Genomic DNA, 19128 nt, shown 5'->3' with positions numbered 1-19128 from the left:
AAATATATATATCAACAAAATATACCATAAAATAAACATAAAACAAAGTTATAAATTTGTAAATTAAATCATTATTCTAAATATAAGTCATTAATTAATTATTAATATTTTGTGTGTGTGTGTGTGTGTGTGTGTGTGTGTGTGTGTGTGTGTGTGTGTGTGTGTGTGTGTGTGTGTGTGTGTATTTTTAATAAATGTAACTTTCTCTTCATTAGTTTTATCGATCTTAAGCTGAGCGTCTTATCTCGCAATCGTATCTCAATCAAAACAAGTTGCTTATTGTATTGATTAAGTATTATTACACTTGTTACACATAATTGAGATTTTGTATAAGAGGCTAATTTTATTAATTCTTTTAATATTTTTAGTTAACGATGATTGGAATTTTTTATTCTTTTCAAGTCAAATTTCTATAAAATATATTAATATATTTTTTTATTATTCAATAATAATTCATGTTCTTTTTTAAAAAGTCTCTCTAAATTTGAGATTATATAAAATATTGACGATACAATCGTATTTATCGGTGTTTCTTTGTTTGTTTTATAGTCAGCATCAATGGATGGAAATACACCTCTGTTGCTGAGTCCACAAAGCGCCTATTCTAATAAATCCCTAAGTTCCAATCCCTCATCCAATAAATCTTCATCAACAAACTCATCATCTTCAATACTTTCTCCGACCCCCATACTTCTTTCAGTCTCTTCAAAACTTACTAACGGAATTCGTACTCCTCAAGATCTCTCGCCAATATCAATAACACAATCTGGTACGAATAAGATATCGAGGCGACGTAAAGAAAGAGATGCTCGTAAAAATTCACAACATTATCAAGAATCAGATATTATGGAATCATATTGTAGAAGCTCACCAGCTGATAAAATCTCTGATTACGAAGACATTTGGAATACAGCTGATCATTCAATGTCGACTAAATCAGCAAAAAACAGCATGTTAACGGGTATTATTAATGAGACAACAAAAGAGCAGAACAATGAATGTGGGAATAAAATTGTAAATCCTGTAATTGTTCAATACCAACCATGTGAATTAAATAAAAATGTACAGCAACGGCAGCTAACGACAATGCACGATAAGTTAATAATAAGAAGTGATAAAACATGCGTGAATGAGAAACTCAGTTATAAAAAAATCACAAGCCCGGAATTCAGTAGCTTTAAGCCTCTTCAAGACATAAAAAATCTAAAAACTATATCTGCTTCGAATCACATGACAATAGAAAAGCGGCTAGATCTTTTTTCCAAAGTTTGTAAGTAAATACATTTTTCACCAGTGCATTTACCACATAAATACAATAATAAAAGTGTATTCAATTATTAAAATTTATTGTATATAAACGAAAAAAATGCTTTTTCTAAAAATTGATTAATTATCATTAATTACAATGTACAACATTTTTCCCGATTTATAAATAATTACAAAACTATAATTTTTTATAAAAAAAAAAAATTCATAATATATTTTTATAAATCTGTTATATTTTAATAATAAGAATAAAGATGTTTTGCCTTTTTTCTTATAATTTCAAATATGTAAGATAAATTTTTATAGTATTATTGATATAAAAATTAAAACAAAATAGTACATATATTCGATCTTTTTTTCATTTAATACCCTATAATCACTAATAACCATCTAATAACAACGAATAATCACCCAATAATCACTAATAATAGTATTGTATTTTGAAATTGTCAAACACTGACAAATTTTATTTATTGATTCACAGGTAGTAGAAATTTAGTCGATAGACCTTCGGATCTAACATCACCATGCAACAATTTTAGTCCCGTGTTCGATTCTAGTGAAAATAATAGTTCAATAACATCTGAAACTAAGCAAAGTAATTCCTTGTATGCAGAACCTGCAGATGCTATAACACGGCCTATCATCGGCTTTGTTGCCCGTAGGCATCCTAAAACCTTAAATAAAATAACGAATAAGTTTCGACATAGTGAGCCGAGTAGGCTACAAACACAGTTGATTACCAATTGCAGCCTCGAAGTAACTGCATCCCATTCGAATGATTGTGATGACTCAGAAGAGACAGAAGACAAAACTCCACTTATTTCATCTTCTATGGATAATTTAGCGAAAAAATTAAATACCAAAGAACAGAAAAAATGTTTACCTTCCGTAACCAAACCTGTTCATCCGCCAAAGATCAAACCTAGGATCTTTAAAGATACTTCATGGACTATAGATTCAAGTTGGGAATTTATTGGTAAGTATCGGTTATTATAAATTTTTTAGAGCTTATAATATGTTTCTATAAGTAATAGAAGAAAAACTAATTAATCATAAATTCAAAGATAATAAAAAAAATGCATTAAGAAGTGCATTATTTGTTCAATGATTACCTACCTTTGCATTAAAAAAAGTAAAAATAAATTTGTATGCATCTCAATTTGATAAATAATAAATATCTTTAATCTATCAAAATTCTGTTTCTATATTTGCAAACTAAAATTTTAAGAAATCATGCAATATTGCTATATAATAATATCGTATGCAAGTATCCGAATTTTAGCAACAATTATCATATGAAGATTAATTAGAATTCATTGTTGAGAATCATTGAAAAGCTATATCAAACTATAAAAATATAGTAATAGTTTAAAAATTACAATTATAATTTAATATATTAAATGTTAAATAATTAATGTACGCTTTCAATTTTTGTATTATAATTTTTAAATATTCTAAGCACTTTATTTTTATCAAAATTAAAAGATATAATTATGAAACTGACTAATTACATGGAATATGAAAAAATTCTACATCAACTAACATCAGTCGATATAAAAAAATAATGAAAACATTCGTTTAATGTTATAAAATTAGAGAAAGCGTTTTTTCATAAAAATATAAAGAAAGAAAAAGAAAAAAATTCATAATTATAATCGAAAACAAAAGTAACTAAAAATTTAATTTACTGTACCTATAAAAAATGCTATAAATTTATAAAAGAATTTTATCAATTATTTAATAAAAGTTTGCTAACTTAAACCTTTCAAAATAATCGGCGTTTTTATGATGTAATATATATATATATATATATATATATATTTATATGTTACATTATATTAATAATCATCATTTTTGTAATGATATATCTTTGATACATTTCTTATTTCAAATTAGGTCATGATACTAATGAATGCGAACCCGATTGTGATTACGATGTTGATTACGACTCAAATTATATAGGACAAAATTTTCCAGATGAAGAACAAGACAAATATATTCTACGAAATACTTTAACAGCACAAAGTATCATTTTACAAAGGTAAATAATCTAATTTACTATAAAGAATTTATTTTAAATATTTTGAAATTATGTAACGCGCAATCAATATTAAAGTATCATATTTAATTTCGGAATCTAATTAATAATAATTTTTATAAAAAATACATTTTTATAAGCTTGGTCTATAACATTTTTTAACGTCATAGTAACGAAAATAGATTCTTGAATATACATATAAACGTGATAAAATTGTAAAAATTTGCATGACTTGCATATTTAATATATTATATATAACTGCGTGCAGATATAACAAGGATAAATAATGAAAGTACAATAATAGAAAATGCACATGAAAATTTATCCTTAAAAAAATATATATTTAAGTATAATTTATGTTTGACCATTTGATTTCTCTTAATACGTCGATTTCAATTATGAAAAAAATGTATATCACCTACATTATTCAATCCCATAAAAAAAAGTACCTTATCATTTATATATTTTTCAAATCCGTGTTTTATTTTAACATAAGGATTGTCTATATTAGCATTTTTGCATTTATTTTCAAACATCAAGAATTCATAATTCCATAAAACCCGAAATAGTACTAAATCACTTAAACTATGAATTTAAAATTATTATCAATTATCTGACAATTATATTTAAAATTATTAAAATACTAATAGCTACTTGATACTAAAAAACGATTATAAAAAACTGGAAATTTCTTTAATTGTTCGACAAATTTGTATATGTTACCTTAAATAATTGAGAAATATCATTGTAAGAAGGAATGTTAAGCACCAACATTGGTAATTATATGCTTTATATAAAGCGACTATCGTAGTATTGTGTAATAAATGAAAAATATTTTTCATATTTCTATAAGATATATTAATTTGATTCTAATAATTTTAATGAGATAAATCTATTTATTTTAATAAATGCCCACTATCACTAAATTATTGAATAATATTAATCACAAAAAAAAAATAATAAAAATAAAGAAATTTCAAATTTATATTAGCTTTTACTAATTTAATTAGGATTTTTAAGATCGTTGCTTAATTTCACAGATATCCAGAATTGCTAATTCAGTCAGACTTAGCGGAAAGTCTTTACAGTGATCGTAATTCATCGTATGACAACGTAGAAAAGCGACAAGAACGAGTTAGTCAAACTACGAGTTCAACGAATATGATAACGACATTGGATCCGAAAGAAAATCGAATATATGGTCCGTCTGAGTCGCAAGCGATATCGAAAGCAAATGATAATGACCACGAAAGGTGTAACAAAAGCTTCAAGGAACAAATCGATCCACTTCTATGTAAGTTGAACATATTTTGTCCGTACTTTCATTATAGAACTTCTTATATCTTCTCCATTGTATTTCTTTCTCTGTTTTTAAATACTACTTAACGCTAAATCAAACAAACCATAATTACTTATTACAATGTTTGCTTGAAATTTTTTTTTTAAAATTTATTCTTAATTGTAAAGAAACCTTAAGATAAAGATGAAGATAAACAAAATTAATCAAAAATAACTTTCCAAGATTCAGAAAAAGCATATTTTTTTTCAATATTGAATTTTATAATGTATATTTTTATTAAATTGATATCATTTAATTAATACGAATAAATGGAGAAAAAAGTTAGTTGTATATAATCATTATTAATTTTTTATTCTATGTATCTAAACCTACCACAAAATAATAATAATTAATATCTGACTTACAGTTTTTCATGGTTATTTTAAATCTCTATTAATTTATATTAAATCAATATTAATTTTTATTAAAACTTTCCATTTATATTTTATAATTCTAATTAAACCTTAATAAAGTATTGAATACTAATTATAATAAACATAAAATAAGTACAATAATCGATTCACGAACTCCATAAAACGTTTATTTTTCTTTCCATTTTATGTATTATTAGCAATATCTTTCATTATTAGCAATATATTTCATTACCAACAATATTATTATTTTTATCTTTCAAATTACATACCTACTAAAGTATGATTCAAAAAAAGTATTGATGTATTCGTTTATTGTAATCTACTATACTTTCGTTCATATTATGTGCCTCAAATAAATAAAATATGGTAATTAAAATAGTATTTAAAATAGTAATTGAAAAATTTTTTATTTTAATAAAAAATGTTATATTAATATGAAATATAATATATCGGAAGAAAAAGTATATTATTTTAATTTAGTAAAAGTTAATACATTTTTCATATTTAAATGCATAAAAAATAACATTTTGTATATATAATAAAACAAAAATTCTTATTGTCAGCCAATGTGTTATTTATATATATTTTAATAGTTCCAAAATATGTTAATGTTTCTATTGTAAAAGAAAATTTATACTGTATATAACGATGAATGAATGAATTATACCTAATTAACTGAACAATTATGAACGAATTATAACATGTAACGATATAATCAAATAATTTATACAATTCTAAAATACTAATAAAATTTAATTTATAAACTATAATTTTACAAATTATTAATTTCTTTGATGAAATATTGATGAATAATTGATATTTTGACTTCTTGTAGTAAATCTTAATTAAAAAAATAATATTTTCCATTATATGAAAATTTTGTAATTATCGTGCTACAAAAGAAATATTTCTATTATTTGTAATAAGTAACCTTCTGTAAATCACTATTATTAATAAGTAACGATAAAAATATTAAATAAAGAATATGCTCATGTTCTCACAGCACCACCTAGACTACTGGTACTGAAAAATCGTGAAAATGTTGGTGATTCTAGCGTCACAGGTTTGGCAATACGAACTTATGCACTTGAACTTGCTACTGACAAGACAACCACCTTCTCTCAGAATATCGAAAACTTTATTCAATGTACGAAGGAAGGTAAAGAGGCTTCGCCCCATATTGTTATGCGTAACATGCGTCAATTCATGTCTGGCATGAAGAATTATTTGGTATGTATGTATGTATGTATGTATGTATATATGTGTGTGTGCGCGCGCGCGCGCGCGTGTGTGTGTGTGTTTATGTAAAAACTGTACCACTTGTTAAATATTTAAATAGTTATAGCTTTCAATATATACTAAAATTATAACAATTTATAATGTTACAATAATAATAATAATAATAATAATAATAATAATAATAATAATAATAATAAATTAAATAAATTTAAAAACTTTACTGTAATATTTTTTGTATGAAAAACTTCAATTAGAAAATTCTATAAAACATGTATCATGAATTTTAAAATATTTTAAATTCAATAGTAATAGGCAATAAATTTTCAAAGTCTTAAATAAGTTTTCATAAAGAATATTTTCAATCTTAAGATAAAATTATAATATTTTCTGTATCAAGTAAGTTGTATGATAATTTTTTTCATTTAAAAAATCATGTTACTATTCAAATAAACTTTAAATAGAGTTCATGAGGATTTATGGTAAAGAAGAATTAAACGTTAACGTTTAGTATTCCATTTACGACAAATAAAATTGTGAAAAATTTTTAAAGGATTTAATTTAACAAGCAAACTATATTAAATATATTAATATAATATTAAAAATATTACTCAATACTAAAAATATGTTCTTAAAATAAAGAAATTTAAAAATGATTCAAGGTTAAACACGGGGAACGAGAGTTCGAAAAAGAAGTAGAGAAAGAGCGATTAAAACTGAAAGCCAATGAATTTCTTAATCTGGATGCGATACTTGAGAATGTTATGATGAGCTTGGTTGTAAGGCCATTACGCGAACATGTTTATAATCTCTTTGTTGAACATTATACAGCGAATGACTCAATACAAACTCTTGTTGAAAGCATACAACTTGCACAATCAAAACCTATACAAGATTTCGGTGTCCGGGTAAGTTGACATTTAATTAATGTTTCTTTTATTATTTTTTTTAGGATTTTTCTTGTTTTTCTTTATTTTCTTTATTAAAACTTTCTTTTACTTGCTTATTTGAACAAACTTTAATTCAATATAATAATTTCATAATTGTAAGCTCGTGATAAGTATAAAGTTGTACTTCCATTGCTATTAAATGAAAATAATTTAACATTGGATTCTTAAATTTATAAATTTATTATGATAATAGTTATCATAAAGGTTGATTTTTAAGAACGTAATATTATATTGAAAATAATCATTTTAGTATTTCAATTACAATAAAAATAATGTATTATTACATATAAAATTCATTTTGATTAAACTTTTTTATTGATATTTAATGCTGGGAGTTTTTTATTAGAAACTATAGGGAAATATAGAAATTATAATTTTTAGTTATTATGCTTGGCTAATCACAAAGTAATTCTTATGTATTAAATTGTACGTTTAAGTTTAATAAATTTTCTTTTCAGAAGACAAAATTCTTTTTAATACTATAAATATTTTAATTCTGATAATTCTGAATATGTTATCGCCGCTATGTTGTGATTTATTTTCTTGCGTACAAGAAACAGATAATTAACTGTATTAAAAAACATTGTAATTTATTTTAAACGACAAAATAATAAGATAATAAAATAAAACAAATATTGGACTACATTAATGAATTTTCGTCTATTTTTTTAAATTCTCAGCCCAAAATTATTCCTCCAACAGAGGCAAGTTTGAATCGCATTTTAAGGTACATCGAAAGATTACAAAAGGTTGATTCCCCATTTGAGAAACTTGAACATCTCCTTGCCGCTATTTCTGCCATTATAAATTCGGTGAGTTTAATATTCAAATACTTATAAAAGTTTAATTTGTGTTTTTTATTAGTTAATAATAATAATTATACATAATTGTTTTTCTTTTATAATCGTATAAAAAATTGAAAATTATTTATTACTTCTTTTACATATTCCAAAATAATCACAATTGAAATTGTTTTTAATTGTTTATTTGATTTCATTTATTGTAAAGTCCGTTACTTTGAAAGCCTATTTCCATAACATAATATCAGCAGTTTTTAAAGTAACAGAATAATAAATAAGAAACAATTAATAAACAAAAATTAAATACATATGTATAATATGTTATATTATTAAAACTGAAAATAATTAATTAAATAATAATATTTATCTATATGTAGAATCCCCTGTATGGAATTATATATATATATATTATATATAATAATTTATTATTCTTTACATTAAAAAATACAGCTATTATATTAAATTTTAGATTCTAAATTTTTATTGAAAAATATCTTTTCAACACCATTAATACAAAGGACCTTTTGTTATACATTAAATACTCCATGCGTGTACATTTATTATTACCAATTATTAAATAAATATCAATACATTTGTTGGACATTCTTCGCCTAAATAATTGGACTTAATAATTAATATTAAATCATATTATTGATATCATTATTATTGACAGGTAAAACACGCGAATTCAAGTAGATCAGTGACGTTAGGTGCTGATGATCTTCTACCACTTCTCGTATGGGTCTTGGTTCGAGGGAAAATCATCGATGCAGAAATCGAAGCTGAATATATGTGGGGTCTACTTCATCCATCTCTTCTCACTGGAGAGGGAGGTTACTACCTTACAACCCTTTCCAGTGCCGTACATGTTTTAAAAACCTTCAAATCTAGTCAAGGATCTACGTCCACTACAAATGTATGTCTAATATAAATACAAAATAACTTAGATCATTCTTAATACTTATTTTGGACCTTCAACATTCGATTATTAAAAGATCAATAAAATGTATATTTTAGTAATAACCAGTGTATTGTGATTTAAAAACTGAATGCTATATTTTTATGTTTTCTGAATATTCAAATTCATGAAATATTAGCAAATATATAATATTTAAAAAAATCACAACCATAATATTCCGAATCTCGATTTCATTTATTTTTTAGTATGTTTTTTCAGCATATATGGAGATGAAATAAATAATGAAATAAATGTACGCCAGTATATTATTTTAGATGAATTATTTTAAATAAAAAATTATAATTTACCAAGCTAATGAAAATAATAAATTTTATAAATCATATCAATTTTGTAAATAATATGAGTATAACTAAATTTCAATATTAAAATTAAATGTCAAAATATTGTCAATATCTATGAATTTTTATTTTATAAATTATTCATTTATATTTCGAAGCAGTTATTCTAAGTACAGTAATTAAGTTTAGTTACAGTTACAATTAGACAATTGAAGTTCAAAACGGAACTTCGCGAAACTCTGATTGACAATATTTATTAATAAATTTATTAATAAAATATTATCTATAATTGTATTTAATTAAAATTATATTTATAAAATATATCTCCAGGACTTAATTTAAAATAATGATGAGTTTTTTTTTTTTAATTTTATCAACATAATCATATAATACTTGTAAAAATATGCGTAAATAGTGTAGAATTAATAAATTGATTTTTATTTAAGTACGGATGTGGAACTCCAGATTGCTCCTCTGTACTTCGTATTCTTGTACCAGATGAATTACATGGCTCTCTTAACACCAGAGTACTTCCAATTCGACCAAATATGAATACCCGCGACGTTTGTCGTATTCTTGCCCATAAAATAAGATGTACAAATCCTCAAGATTACGGTCTTTTTAAACTAGTCCTTGGTGAAGGTAAATATTTATGCATCATTAACTGAAAATAAATAAAAATTTATTAAAATTCCTTATTTAAACACTAAGATTAACTTTATTTCATAATCATTAGGCAAATTGATTTGTATTTATAAAAATGATAAACATAAAATGATAAAAATATTTGAACTATATTTATATGATATTGGATTATTAATTAAATATTTATAAACATACGAATACAATATATGGTAAAATATCGATTGTCATTAATAAAATTAAAATATGTTTTTCATCAATATTTTTATGTTTCATTTAGAAAAATGCGTTAATTATAATAATTCCAATTTATAATTAAGATTACAATAACACATATCACGAGCAAAATATATAAAATGAAAATCAGGTATTGAAAATATTATCTATTCTTTGCAGAAACGCTTCTTGGTGATCAAGAATGTCCGCAAGAAATATCTCACTGTCTTTTTGCATATAAGCGAATCGATGCAAAAATTGCATGGCCGAAGACTGCCAATTCAGCAAGCGTCTTTAATTTTTGACTTTTTATTAACTGTCTGTCTCCAACGTATCGAAAAACATTTTTTTATAAATTTATTTTAATTGTAAGAATAATGAGAAAATATATATAAAATACCTGACAATAGAAAAATTATATATTTGACACTCATATTATTTTATACATATAATATTACTATCACTGTATCAAATAAGTAATCACTAATTATAAACTAAATTATATAATCCAAATAATTGTTAATTTGTTCATAATTCTCAAAATTTAGAAACAAAGTTTTTTGAATAAATCTTTGAAAAGTAATGATATTAAATTTTTGTATATAACAATTAATTTTATATTTATGTGCAATATATGCAAGCAAATGTTTATTATTGTTTCTTTTATTGAATTTTTATAGTTAATACATAAAAACTCAGTGATAAAGTACAATAACAAAGGACGAATGAAGAATGTGTTATACGAAGCATTATAAAAAAAAAAATGTGTGAGTACGTTTCATTTATAAATAAATGAATAAGCTCTTTAGAAAATAATTGAGAATTATTATATTTAAATTAACATATTATTGTATTATTTGTATCATTAAACTTGCAAAAATGATTATATTTAACGATTCTTAATATACTTTACTTAAAAATATTCTTGTAGTATATATAATTCTGGTGAAAATATTGATTTATTGCATGTTAATTTAAATAAATAAAAGAAAGAAACAATGAACTACAAGATATTTTAAACTGATTGATAATATAAATGAATATGAACTCCGAATGAGATTTAACTTAAAAATGTGTTTTTTCCTTAAAGATTAAAATTAAAAAAGTATTATATATGTGATAAAAACAAATGTATAAACATTTTAAGTATATAATAGATAAGTATTACCGATATTTACTGCCTAAAGAATTACCTCAAAATTTCTGTTGTTATCGTATTCTTGATCTAATACATTTTTTATAAAAGATTTAAGTATAAAAATAGTATCGAAAAATAGCTTTCTATAACGAAAAGAGATAATCTTCAAAAAGTACTTTCCACACGAGATACTTTGATGTAAAATTGGTATTACATGATTATTTAAAAACAAATTAGAACAAAAAATTACAGAAAATATGAAAAACGTAATAATGCCATGACTTTAATAAATAATTCAGTGTAACAGAAAAATTGATTCTATTATTTTATTACGTAAAAATGATATTTCTTAAGTACTACAAAAACATAAAAATTGTAATGTCTACATTGTGGATACGTCTTTTAGATTTATCAGATAATAATTTAATATACCTTTATTGTATTTACTTACGATTGTTCTTTATTATAATATTTTTATTATAATATTTTAAAGAATGCATACTGTATTATGTAAGTATTATTTGTACATAATCTGATAACATACAAAGAAAACGTACTTTAATATTACTAAATTTATTATTATTGTAAGTAGAACACATTAATCGCAAGAAATTAACAAAATTTTCCTTATTTTAAAAGAGGAAATTAAAAAAAATTATTTCAATTTATAAATATTTTTTATTTATTAAAAAATTTATAAGTAATATACAAATGTGCAATATTAGATATTTTTACAATATTGATAAGACTTCGTTTCAAATTACATTGAATCACTTATATAAAAAACTTTTCTCGTTCTTCCTGTAATCTAAACTTTGCAATTGTTTGTTTATATGTTGTAATGTAATCAAAAAATATATCTACACATTTGTTTTATTTACTGTTCAATTGAAATTCAATCTCCGAGGGGTAATAAAATCTTCTGTTGAAATCATTGCATTTGTAAATGTAAGTTTATTTTATTATATCTATATATTTTAAAAACTATATCTTAAAATTTAAGATCTTGAATTCGTAAAAATATACCAGAAGCGTATGTTCACGAATATTTATAAAAAGATACAATCATATAAATTTAATGCATAATAATAATAATAATAATAATAATAATAATAATAATAATAATATCAACAATAATGATAATGATAGAAAAGTGGTGGTATTAACAGTAATCGTAGCAACTGTTATAAGAACCAGAAGAATAATAGTAATAATAATAATGCTAGATACTAATTTTTGTAATTATTTATTATACACATTTAGAAAAATAATAAATTAGGCATTTGTGATAAAAATAAAATTATTCTTCTCCTAAAATATTCAAAATAATATTTTTTAATCAATACATTTACACTTTTTATTATAAAACAGTATTTAGCTATACATTTTTGAAATTCTTATCTTTTAAGACAAAATATCTTAAAGCAAATTTATATGTTTAATTTATAAAGTTATTACACTACTTATTAGCTCAATCTAAGAATATTTTATGTATATAAAACCAATTGCAATATAACTTTAATATTTATTAAGTAATTAATATAATGAAAAAGTTTCAATTAAATTTTAACCAATTATAATTTCATATAAATCTCCAATTACATAGTTTCTTTGAATTAAGATATATTTTATTTTATATTTACTTTTCTATTGATTTTTCGTTATATGATCTAAATTTTTTAATATTGAAAAAGTATTATTATAAATAATAGAAAGAATAAAAATAATAATGACGATGTAAAAGTTTTACAAATATTGATTCTACAAATTAAGCATAGAGACAATTACGCAGATGCCTTCAATAATACTCTATTTTGCATATAAATATTTGGTCTATATTATTTTATACTTTTAATTATAATCAATGTAAATTATGTAAGTTATGAAAGAACACATTTTTTAAATTATTTCATATAAAAAATAATTTTATTATCAGTAATTATAATTCAGAAATTTTAAGTTTTATAATAACCATTATGCTTTATAAGATTCTAGTCAAATAAATAACTATTATATTTATATATAGTATTCACGATATAATGTATATATAATTTTAAATCAATTAAAATGTATGATTTTCGTTATTCGATCATATATGTAATATAATAATTACATCTGTTTTGCAATAATGCATATATAACAATAATGAATAAAAATTTTATACTACTTTTGAAACATTATTCGAAAACGAATTTTTGTTAGTTTTTGTATAATTCCCTATCAATCCTAAAAAACAAATATTACATTTTATAATTTTACATGTGAAAAGCTAGTTTTTGCTTAATAATTATAAAGATTTTTACATAAAAATTAATAGTACAAACAATATTGTTTTTTCATTTAATCGATTATATCAAATTAGAAAGTATATTATAATATTATAAGACAAGGTAAAACGATAAAGCACAAACCATATACATCTTGTACATACTATTTGCAGATATATCTTATCAAACGGTGCAAGATACGGTCGTCGCATGAGTGTAGAAGATAATAAAAATAATAATAAGCAATGTAAAAAGCTTTCCATCAAGGATTGCCAATAAAATATTGGAGATTACAGCTATTCGAAATATTTTTCTTTAACATGCAGAAATTGTATATTTTATTTTAATACATTATATTTCTATTCGTTTCTATTTCCATTCACTGAAATGTTGCTTTTGCAAGTTATAACAACAAACCGATAGGAATTTTTAACATGACCACTATGACCATTTCTCTAAATATACAATTTTGATTTCAATTGCTATAATTAAGAATTTATATTTTATACATATTATGATAATAATACTCAATACATTATTATTATAATACAATATACATTATTAAATATTAAAATTAATTAATTAATTATATTTTATAATTAAAAAGTTTTAAATTATATACATTAATTTTTTAAAATATTAATAATTATTATAATGACATGATAAATAATTAATAATTATTATTAAATTGAACTATTTATAATTATTGATGTTCTATATTGCATTGAATAGTTAGATAATTATTTTGTAATTTTTAAATATATAATAATAACGATTGTTTTTATCTATTCTAATTTTTTTCGATCTCATATTTTATTTGAATTTTGATAATTTCCAACGAAAATTGATTTGATGTCATAATTATTTTGAATCATGTTCATTTTTTGATGTATTGCTTATTTTATCATGTCATATATATGTGAATATATAAATTTAAATCAAATTTATATCTTATATGATAAATAAATGAAACGAATACAATACAAAATACAACGAGTAAAATTTTTAGAGTTACAATTTTAGATTTATATCCTATTTAAAAGTGTATAATTTATTGTTGTAAATAAAAATAGATGATTAATTATAAATAATAATTTATTTTTAATAAAATTGAAAGTATATATTAAAATTTTAAAATTAATAATCCTTTATAATTAACGAGTCTTAAACTAACGATATTTTCAATCGATCAGAATACAATACTCATAATATAACATTATAATAAAATATAGAATCAAATACAAACTGGAAATGATGCAATAAATATATTGTGAAATAAAAATTTTATCAAATATATATTATTAGAATTCTAACAAGTGATTGTTTTAATTTACATACATAAAATTTAAATACATAATAAAAAATCATCTAATGAAATAATAATAATAATAATAATAATAATAATAATAATAATAATAATAATAATAATAATAATAAATTAAATAAATGGACAATAATAAATGAAAAACAAAATCGTACAGATTTCTCTATAAAAAATGATAATATTATATTAATAAACCTTATTTTCTTCTTCACATAAAGAATTCGTAATATTTACATACACGCGTAAGGTAGTTACAGATAATTTTAAAGGATTATATTAAGTTGTTACTATATATTATGTTATCCATTCAACTACAAATATATGCAAACTTAAAATGCATGAATCTGTCGATCAATCTATACGATTTATCAATTGTTCTATATATTACGAATGAAATTGCGTAAAAAAACAATATAAAATTGTAAAAATTGAATGTTTATTTACAAATATTTATAGTACATATTATAATATTTATTTTAGTACATACTATAATATTTTTTTACTAATATTAATGGCACACATATGTAAATTTTAAACTATACATAATTTTACCATTTATAATGTTTTTAATTTTCATATTCAGAATTAAATTTTTTATCATTTGCCCAATAGGGTTTATACGAAATCCTTTCAAACTTTTATAATTAATAATATTTTTACTGCATCGTACTGTTATATATAAAAATAAAAACGAACTAAATACAGATAATCATAATAATGATAAAAATTAAGATATATTAATATAGAATAAATAGAAAAGTTTGAAATAACCATTGCAGTAATACGAGTGAAATAAAATATTTATATATTATAGTTCATGATTCATTATATCATAAAGAATTGATGTATATAATTAAAATTCTATTAAAAAATATTAAAATATAAATGTATAAATGAAAACCAATTAAAATCGATGTACGTTATATTTTCGAAAATAATTAGTAATAATAATCAACATGTTGATTTATAAAGATGTAAATATAGTAGTTTAAAATTGTAATAAATATGGAAAGATGAAATTAAAATGAGGAAAATTACAAAAATATCTCATATTTTTCATTATTAAATTGAAAATTATTGGAACATTATCATTTAGCTAAAAATGATAGTGTCATTAGCTTACGCAATTCATGATTCGCCCATTATAAAATTACTAATATTTGAAAGATAGCCTGTTGATCTCATATTCTTATACTTTACAAAAAAATTAATTATATAGTTCCCCCTCGTCTACTATTACTAATATTATGCTGCAGTATTAAACAACTATTGTGTTCGATTCTGTTCGATTCCAAGTAATGTATAAAAAATTTTTATCTAAATATTTCAAATGATCTTCCATTAAATTTATATAGGATATTTATGAATTTCATTAAAAACATTAATTCAGTTATGTAAATACAAAGAGGCTTACATCGAGGAAGTTACTCCATTTTATTATATGTGATAAATTTAATAATATTATTTATTTATTTTTATAATTGATTTTACACTTTATAATTAATATAATATTTTATATTAATTGCCAAAATATAATATTTACAGATGATGGAACACTTAATTATTACGAATTTGAATAATGCACATGAGATATTTTACACACACTCGCATATATACATATGTGTGTGTGTGTGTATGTTTATATTTATATACTATAATTATTAAGCACCTCCGTAATTATATTTTATAGACCTATATATTTACCAATTATTTACCAATTATTAATTATTAATGATATAAATACAGAAAAACTTTACGCAATATTATTATATTATTAGGTTAATATTTATTTTTAAAGATATTAATTAAAATGTAACGAAGGTCATACTATCTTAATAATATTATTATATGAAATTTTCAAAATAAGTTATCTTTAAATTTTCTACGAAATGTATCATAAACTAAATTTTAGCGGTCAAACTATAGTCTTAAAGTTACTTTAGAAGAAACCGTTTGAGAGGGTCAGGTAATACAATACAAAATTACATCTGTCAGGTAACAAAAGAAGGTAACTTTTGCTAAGGCTAAGCTGATGAAATTGTAAGCTACAAACACAGGTATACTGTTCGGTTTCATACTTAAAATCTAGTAATATTAACTTTTTCTCCTATAATTAAATAATATAACTTTTTTCATCTCAAGCATAAGAAAATAAATTAAAAATATAATTAATTTAATAGATATTTTAAAATAGTAGTCAAATTTATTATTGCATAAGTTGAATTAAACATTCAAGAAAAAATTAAGTTAATTATTTATCATTTAGTTTAATAAAAAAAAAATCAATTTATTTTTGAATAGCATTTACATTGGTATTAATATATATGTTACCGTAATAAATGTGATTTATTTTCATTTAATATTTTTAATTAAGTGCAATAATTAATATATATATATATATATATATATATATATATATATATATATATATATAACAATTAAAATTTTATTCTCGATGTATACAAGATTTTGTTCATAACTATTTTCATAACCAAATACTTGTTATTGAAGAAGTACAAAATTCATATTTCATAACATATATGTATATTAACAATTTATACATTACAAACGCGTATATTGTAATTAAAATTAAAAAATACAAATACAAAATAATTCATACGTTACGTAAGTTTACATATCATCGATAATAAACTTAATTTGTTAATATTATTTAACTAACTTAACTAATAATAGTGACATCGAAATTAAATTAAATTATTAAATTACGTAAATGTTTATAACTCGATACTTGATCAATATAAGAAATTTTAATCAATCAATAATATACAAACCTTAATTTTCAGAATGGTATAATTGAACATTCTAAAATTTCTATTTATTTTGAATATTAAATTAAATATTTCCAATGAAACTATAATCACATAATTAAACAATTAAATATTTAATAAAACATGAATTTAGTTATGTAATTACAAAATACTTTTAAGCATATCATTAATAAGACGATATAATAATTCAGTAAAGAACATATCAATAATATTATGAAATGTTTTACTGAAAACCATATTAAAAAATAAATTCCAATTTTTAATTATTAATAATAAGCGATTTCATATTTAATTTTTTATTATTACGAATGATGAAAAGTATATTTATATTTATATTTATATACGAAAATGATATTACAATAGTATTTTTTCTGCATGTCCACTTTTTGTATTATCAACTCGTCGAGCCAATTGAGAATCATGTATAATTAAAATAAAGACTGTACTGTAATTGATTTTCATTATTAATTTCAAAATTTTCCTGTCATTAATGCCTGTATGTAAAATCGATATAATTAATAAAAGAGACTTATAATTTATCGCAGTATTGGTATACTTTATTTAAATGGACTTGCCAATTAATTTAAAATCAAATTTGTATGTCTAATATTTCGTATCTATCGTTTATAAAAATTCTATCGCCTAAAGTTTTAAGTAGTTCTTTTTTAAACTGTCACAAAAGTTCTTATTAAATAAGCACAAGATTAATAAATTATTGGTGCTATTGTATTTGCGCTTTAAATTACTTCTATAAAAGATTGAAAAGTATATTTTTAAATAGCAACTTGCATTTTGTAGATATTAGAAAGTATTACATCTAATGCTACTAAGTTTTTTGATTAACAAAATACTTTTCCTTATAATATATTATTTATAATTATATGTAAATACGTAAAAATAATGCTGTATAATGATTGTTTTATAGTTTATTTATAAAATATTTGATGCGTTCTGAAGATAAGATATGATGAATATAAGATTTACACAATTCGATGTAGAATTTATACTACGTATATCGATTGCAAAATATTTGTTATTTCTATTACATTAAAATATTAAATCGATATATATATATATATATATATATATATATATATATATATATATATATCTGATATATAATTGATAAAATTGAACATCTAGAATTATATACTTGTCAAAATAGCTTTAGACGTTTAATTGAACTATCGTACAATCGTTTCAAAATAGCTTATCTAAATTTTCAACGACGTAGACTTTTGAGATATTTTTATGTTTTATTCTTTAATGAAAATAAAAAAAATATTTTATACTCTTCTCCTATTTTCTCACCACCATTTGCCTTATCATTATATCTACCATTGTATGTCTGGTTTCTTTGTCGTTTCTCATATTCTTTATGTTAATTTATATCGTTAGCTAATTTATTATGGGTATTATTATTCTGAAGTTGATTATAAAACTTTATTTATAATACCATGTAGTCCATGTAGTTAAATGTATGATTAAC

At 21.5% G+C, this 19128-nt stretch overlaps 1 protein-coding gene across 1 annotated transcript in view; it reads left to right on the top strand.

The window, feature by feature from the left end:
• spri (Src homology 2 domain-containing protein sprint) overlaps positions 1 to 10472 on the top strand; it is a 49896-nt gene extending 39424 nt beyond the window's left edge. Inside the window, exons 9-18 of the mRNA XM_011506986.1 lie at positions 550 to 1270; positions 1751 to 2245; positions 3166 to 3310; positions 4348 to 4601; positions 6024 to 6250; positions 6919 to 7164; positions 7887 to 8018; positions 8680 to 8922; positions 9710 to 9905; positions 10302 to 10472. Coding sequence (XP_011505288.1) covers positions 550 to 1270; positions 1751 to 2245; positions 3166 to 3310; positions 4348 to 4601; positions 6024 to 6250; positions 6919 to 7164; positions 7887 to 8018; positions 8680 to 8922; positions 9710 to 9905; positions 10302 to 10426 — 2784 coding nt within the window. The 3' untranslated portion in view covers positions 10427 to 10472. The remainder of the gene's footprint in view (positions 1 to 549; positions 1271 to 1750; positions 2246 to 3165; positions 3311 to 4347; positions 4602 to 6023; positions 6251 to 6918; positions 7165 to 7886; positions 8019 to 8679; positions 8923 to 9709; positions 9906 to 10301) is intronic.
• Positions 10473 to 19128: the final 8656 nt, after the last annotated feature.

The sequence above is a fragment of the Ceratosolen solmsi genome, unplaced genomic scaffold, assembly GCF_000503995.2.
Source record: "Ceratosolen solmsi marchali unplaced genomic scaffold, CerSol_1.0 scaffold6, whole genome shotgun sequence".
NCBI classification, from domain to species: domain Eukaryota; kingdom Metazoa; phylum Arthropoda; class Insecta; order Hymenoptera; family Agaonidae; genus Ceratosolen; species Ceratosolen solmsi.
This window is presented reverse-complemented; position numbering and strand designations above follow the sequence as displayed.